Source organism: Perissodus microlepis, chromosome 17 (assembly GCF_051167445.1).
Source record: "Perissodus microlepis isolate ML-2025 ecotype Zambia chromosome 17, ASM5116744v1, whole genome shotgun sequence".
Classification (NCBI taxonomy): Eukaryota; Metazoa; Chordata; class Actinopteri; order Cichliformes; family Cichlidae; genus Perissodus; species Perissodus microlepis.
The window spans coordinates 36825796-36832078 of NC_140477.1; the positions used below are offsets into that span (position 1 = coordinate 36825796).

The 6283-nt window shown below is 46.8% G+C and overlaps 1 protein-coding gene across 1 annotated transcript; it reads left to right on the forward strand.

The window, feature by feature from the left end:
* Positions 1-3209: 3209 nt before the first annotated feature.
* LOC146370041 (neuroepithelial cell-transforming gene 1 protein-like) lies at positions 3210-5713 on the forward strand. Its single transcript, XM_084909355.1, has 7 exons — positions 3210-3407; positions 3612-3674; positions 3899-4072; positions 4172-4432; positions 4518-4688; positions 4833-5019; positions 5106-5713. Exons 1-7 carry the CDS (start codon positions 3210-3212, stop codon positions 5534-5536), a joined length of 1485 nt encoding a protein of 494 aa, XP_084765481.1. The 3' UTR covers positions 5537-5713.
* Positions 5714-6283: the final 570 nt, after the last annotated feature.

A 6283-nucleotide genomic window follows, 5' to 3' on the forward strand; every position in this document is an offset into this window, starting at 1 on the left:
CGAGGATGCTGTCGGAGTAAATGTGCAGTCATATTCGTTGTGTTCCCACTAGTGCTGTCAGCGTTAATCTCGTTAAAATGACGTTAACGCCATAACGCGGCAAATCTCCGTTAACGAGCTACCGCGGATCGTCCCGTGCGTGGGGCTGGACGGCGTCAACACGTTAACAAGCTAACTGCGCTAACGCACTAGTTGAGCATTGCGTGGCACATCCAACATACTGTTTTACTTTAGTCCATGACGCGCTTACCTTCAGGGTCATACGTCACATGAAGACCAAAATAGTTCCAAAGGCCAGATCTGAATGAGGGTGGGGGAGGTTCAATTAGCCACGTTGCAAGGAGAGCTTAACTTCTGTCTGCTAGCTTGCCCTGCGCTCAGTGAATCTGCGTTCGACTACTCCGCCTAGGCTGCACTGTCGAGCGCAGATCCACTGAGCGCTCAACACAGACAGCATCGTCAGAAGGAAAATTGATAAAATAAATTAAAAATGTTGTATTGTTCGATACATATGCGTACCGAACCGAAAGCACTGTATCGAACGGTTCAATATCGATACGAGTATCGTTGCACCCCTAGCTGCTATGCCTCCCACTCATTCACGAGACCCACTTCTTTCCCTGATCAGTCCAAGACACAGTTTGAAGTTTTGTGACAGGAAATAATCATCGCTGTGAATGTTTGCATTTTGACCTCTTCTTATTTATCTCACTACAGTAAATATTTTGATTCTTTTCCAATCCCGGTGCAGTCAGACTGTGTGAGATCACCGTGTCTGGGCTAGTTCGGTTCCTATTGAATCCAGTTCTGGATCACAGTGAGCTGGTTGTCAGGTCAAAGAATGGATTTTTATGAACGTCCAAACTATGATGTCATGGCAAAGGAGACTGTAATATTGTTTAAACTGTAGCAGACAACAGATCGTTAAAAGCTAGAAGGTGCACAACACTTTAATGTCTGAACATATTGAAACTTGTCTGTAATATTCTAAAGAGTACTACGTGCTGTCGTCAGTCTACATCAACACCTTTTTCTGCTGCGTACAAATCTGTCAGTTGCTCCCTGATGAGTAACAAAGTCTGCACAGCCTCAGTGTGCAGTAAGCAGCTGTTTGTTGAGTCAGTGTTTACACTGAATCCAGATCATCACTTGAACAAGTAGCTGCTTGAGATCTGTTGTTTCACATGCGTGCTGCTGAGGGCAGGGATTTCCACATGTGGCAGGAACATGAGTGCTAATTTTCTCCTGCTTTTTCCCTGCTGTGTGTGTTTGCTGAGATTACTCTCGTATTGTTTTGTTCTGGTGTGTAACAGTCGAGCCTGAGGCAATATTTAACTTGGAAGGCGTTTCCACACCTGGACACACACTTCATGGACAGTGAGCTGCTGACTTCAGCTGACCTGCTGCTCTGTATTCAGGCTTTTGTTAGTCAGATCATCATCAGGACTTAATTTTTTGCTTGGATTCTTTTGAGAATAAACCCCTTGTGGAAGAGTACCATGATTGCGATGAACATGCTGGAGTCAGTTCACAAAATGAACAATCTGCAGATGTTTTTTATGATGCTTTGGACTTTGACGTGTTTCCTGAAGACTCTGAAAGTGGGGTGTCTGAGTTTAATGAATTTGATCTGGACAATGACTGTTTCGATTCTGATGCTTTTTCAGACACACCAGATGATACAAAAGGACTTGCAGAGTGGACTGCAGAATACAATGTGTCACATAATGCTTTGTCTGCCCTTCTTAAAATTCTTAGACAGAAAGGTCTTAATGTACCACTAGATGCTCGAACATTGATGTCAACAACAAATGTAATGTGATAAATGTGGCTGGGGGATCATACTACCATTTTGGTTTAAAGAATTCAATTGTTGCAGCATTGGAGCTTTTAGATTTTGATTTAAAGAAACTAACAAACAATCTAACACTTAGAATTAATGTTGATGGTCTACCTTTATTCCGCAGCAACAATGTTAGTCTGTGGCCTATTCTGGGTAGAATCAAGGAGATCCCAAATTGTGATGTTTTTGTGATCGGGTTATACTCAGATACAACCAAACCTTCTAATGCAGCGGTCTCCAACCTGTTTTGCGCCACGGACCGGTTTATGCCCGACAATATTTTCACGGACCGGCCTTTAAGGTGTCGCGGATAAATACAACAAAATAAAACTAGTACCGGTACCGGAAAAAAGAAGATTTATTCATAACACACGTGAAAAGACCCAGGAAAACCGAGTTAACGATCAAAACGATAACAAAATAACGCTGAAAACCTATAAAAACCCTGAAAACCACACATTTCACACCTGAGCCTTAACTCTCGCGGCCCGGTACCAAACGACTCACCGACCGGTACCGGTCCGAGGCCCGGGGGTTGGGGACCGCTGTTCTAATGTACAGGAGTACTTGAATGACTTTGTACAAGATGTAAGGGCAATTATACAAGATGGAGTTCAGTATAATGGTGTCCATTTCAGTGTTGCTGCTCCAGATGCATTCATTTGTGATGCACCTGCTCGTGCTTTTCTTAAATGTGTGAAGGGACACACTGGCTATTATGCATGTGAGCGGTGCACTCAAAAGGGCATGTATGTGAATAGGAGATTGTGTTTTCCTGAAATTTCTGCTGAGCAAAGGACTGATGAGACTTGTCGTGCTATGGCCTACAAAGAGCATCAGGTTGGGGTGTCACCTCTGAATGAGTTGGGTGTGGGACTAGTCTCAGGTTTTGTGCTGGACTATATGCACCTTGTGTGTCTGGGGGTAATGCAAAAACGTATTTATCTTTGGTTAAAAGGTCCCCGAAAATGCAGACAGTCTATGCAAATTCTAACCGTGATTTCATAACCAGGATTTATGACCTGACTTGACGTGTTTTGTCACAAGGAAGTCTTTGCTGAGGTGTCACAGTTACTGATCGATTCGTTTTGATCTGCCTCTGTCGCACTTCAGACTTTCAGGGTTTTCAGACACGAGTTATGATAGAATAACTGCATGACTAACCTGCCCTTCTGTTTTTGCCTCCTTCTGCAGGAACCCAGCAACAAGCGCGTCCGTTCTCTCAGGAGGGTGACGTCGCTAGCCAACCCCATTTCTCCGATAAAGAATGGGGTCGTCCGGTGCTTCTTCCAAACCATCCAGGTAAGCGCTCACGGCATCCAATGGAAACACAGCGCATTGGGGGGACAGGGACATCCCTTTCAACATGTCTGACATGTGGTGTTCTTTCTTTCTGAAGGCCTCTTTCCGGGGCGATGGCAAGTTGCCGGGCGTGCCCCAGAAGCCTTGCAGCAAGGCAGCGGCCTCCACACCACCTAAAAGGAGGAACAGCACCTTATGGTCCGAGACATTAGACATCCACCAGAAAGGAACTTTCTCCACCAAAGAGATCAAGCGGCAAGAGGTGAGTCCAGGAGTCCAGACAGGGATGAATCCTACATGCTTGCTAGACTAGTTCACATGTCTTTGTGTCAAATGGTTTAAATTGGACTAGAAGCCATTCAGCCATCTTGGCTAAGCTCACTATGGTTTAGGCTACGATGTAATGACAACCTGATTTACATGTTTACTAAAAAAGCATCTGTCTGTGCCTCCTCCCATTCCTCAGGCCATATTTGAGCTGTTTCGTGGAGAACAGGATCTGATTGAGGACCTGCAGCTTGCACGCAAGGTTTGTACTTTTAAAAGCTCCGAGGCAGCGGGAGTACATATAAAGCAAACAGATTAAATCAGTCTGGCAGGCTTTGAATGCAGCGCAGCCAGGAGCTATAAAAAGACAGGGATTGTTCCTCTGTCTTTTTTTTTTGTACCCCTAAAGCTGTTGACCAAGATATTTTTAGTAGCCGCTCCCAAAGCTCTGCCCAGATATTACTGATCACTTTGCTCCATCCACAGGCGTACCACGACCCGATGCTGAAGCTGTCCATCATGTCGGAGGAGGAGCTTACTCACATTTTCGGCAACTTGGATGCCTACATCCCACTGCACGAGGACCTTCTGGCGCAGCTCTCCAAAGCCACGGGGCCAGACCGGACCGTGGGCCAGATTGGGCAAATTCTTATTAGCTGGGTAAGTGTCTTTGACTTTTTGAGCCATCAAAAGCTTTTACGCTAGTAAAACCGTATTTTGAATTAGCAGTTAGATAAAGAGTCCCTCCTTCCTTTGCAGCTGCCCAGGCTCAATGCCTACAAAGACTACTGCAGTAACCAGCTGGCAGCCAAGGCGCTGCTGGACTATAAGAAGAAGCAAGACCCACGTGTGCAGGACTTCCTGCAGCGGTGCCTCGAGTCACCTTTTAGTCGGAAACTGGACCTGTGGAGCTTCCTGGACATTCCCAGATCCCGCCTGGTCAAGTACCCTCTACTGCTCAAGGAAATCCTGAGACACACTCCAGCAGAACACCCCGATGCTGCCAGCCTGCAGGAAGCTGTAAGTCCAGGAGACAAACTGGTTCAACACACTGATTCATCATAGTGCCTCTCCCGTGTAATAATTAGGCTGCTTGTGTGTTCAGATCACTGTCATCCAGGGAGTTTTGTCTGACATCAACAAGAAGAAGGGGGAGTCCGAGTGCCAGTACTACATCGACAAGCTGGAGTATCTGGACGACAGGCAGAGGGACGCTCGCATCGAACGGTGCAAGAGTCTTCTGTGTCACGGGGAGCTGCGCAACAAGAGCGGCACGGTGAGCACAGCGCACACTTCCAAGTCGTCCTTCGGTGCTTCTCTTTGCATGTTAACACGAGGCTGCCATCCCACATGAGGCGGGCTATGTGCTCAGATGATGCTCTGGTTTGAAAGTTTCTGTTTTTCCTGGAAATTCTTTCAGAAGCTGCACGTGTTCCTGTTCACCGACCTGCTGATCCTGACCCGCCCCGTCACCAGGAACGAGCGCCAGTGCTTCCAGGTGTACCGGCAGCCAATCGCAGTGCAGGATCTGGTGCTGGAGGACCTGCAAGATGGCGATGTCAGAATGGGCGGCTCTTTCAGAGGAGCCTTCAGCAATGCAGACAAAGGTAAGGCTCGTCCCAGAAAGTGTCCGCTAGTAGCCTGAGCAGCACTTTGTCCCCGTTCCTAATGACGCTCTCAGCTTTCTCTGCAGCCAAGAACATTTTCCGGGTACGTTCCCAAGACCCGAGCCAGGCACAGTCACACACTCTGCAGGTCAACGACGTCTTCCACAAGCAGCAGTGGCTCAACTGCCTCCGTAGTGCCATTGCCGTCCACCGGCCTCTGAGCGAGCCCTCCAGCCCCAGCCCGCCTACAGGCAGCGTCCGTTCCAAGCGCCGCCCTTCCTCCGTTTCTGCCATCATCCACATGGAGGAAGCAGACGAGAACTACCCGCAGCCAGGCTCTCAGTCGGCCCCCGCCTCACTGTGCAATAGCCCCACCACGGCGTCTCCTTCGCCTCGCTCCCCGTCGTCGTCCACGACGTCCGTGTCATCGACGTCATCCTCACCCACGACACATAAAACCAAAAAGGACAAGAAGGCTCTGTGTTCTTTAGGGAAGAGAAAAGAGACGATGGTGTGAGGTGGAGCGTTGGTAGAGAACGTGGATGGACCTCTTTGTTTTTCCTGTACATAAAACAGCACAGAGAAGCTTGGGACTTGTATTTATGAGTGTCTGCGTGTTATTACAGCAGTGTTCTGTTACTGTCCTCCTTGGCAGCTATTTACCTTACTCCTCCATCAAAGTGCATCCCATAGAGACACAGTATTCTGGAGGGGGGTGCACGTGGTTCAGCTCTAAAAGGGAAGCATGACAAGAAGTAAACCCACGGTTCACACTCGGTGTGGCCAGTTTGCTGAGTTCTTGAAGAAAGAGTTGGTGCATCAGATCCTGTTTACTATAAAGTTCATATTTAAACATTCTTTTAGACCTTTCTTTGGGGGATAATACACTTTATATTTTCAAATCTATCCTAGTATTGTTTTAGGTACTGTAAAGCAGCAGAGTTTTAGCTGTTAGGGCAGGTTTTTGAACATTTGCCGATGTCAAGGTGAAAGACAAAAAGCCAACCCCCAAAAAGGTGAGGTGTACCACACAAACAGATTTCTGTCATAGTTGGGTTTTTAGACTGAGCAGAAGATGTCTTATTTTTATACATTCCTTAAATAACAGATGCTAGAAGCCAGACATTATTTTATTTTATTTACTACAGAGGCATTAATTTAATTCCAGAACAGATGAGATGTCAGCAAAAAACCGTGATGAAATCATATCGCAGACGAGATGATGAGTTTTGTTTAAGACAAAATTTTGAACTGAGCCACGTTG

Coding starts and splice junctions, on each gene's coding strand:
- LOC146370041 (XM_084909355.1), top strand. CDS start 3,210: ATGTCTGACATGTGGTGTTCTTTCTTTCTGAAGGCCTCTTTCCGGGGC. Junction 3,408..3,611: donor AAGAGATCAAGCGGCAAGAG/GTGAGTCCAGGA, acceptor CCCATTCCTCAG/GCCATATTTGAGCTGTTTCG. Junction 3,675..3,898: donor ACCTGCAGCTTGCACGCAAG/GTTTGTACTTTT, acceptor CTCCATCCACAG/GCGTACCACGACCCGATGCT.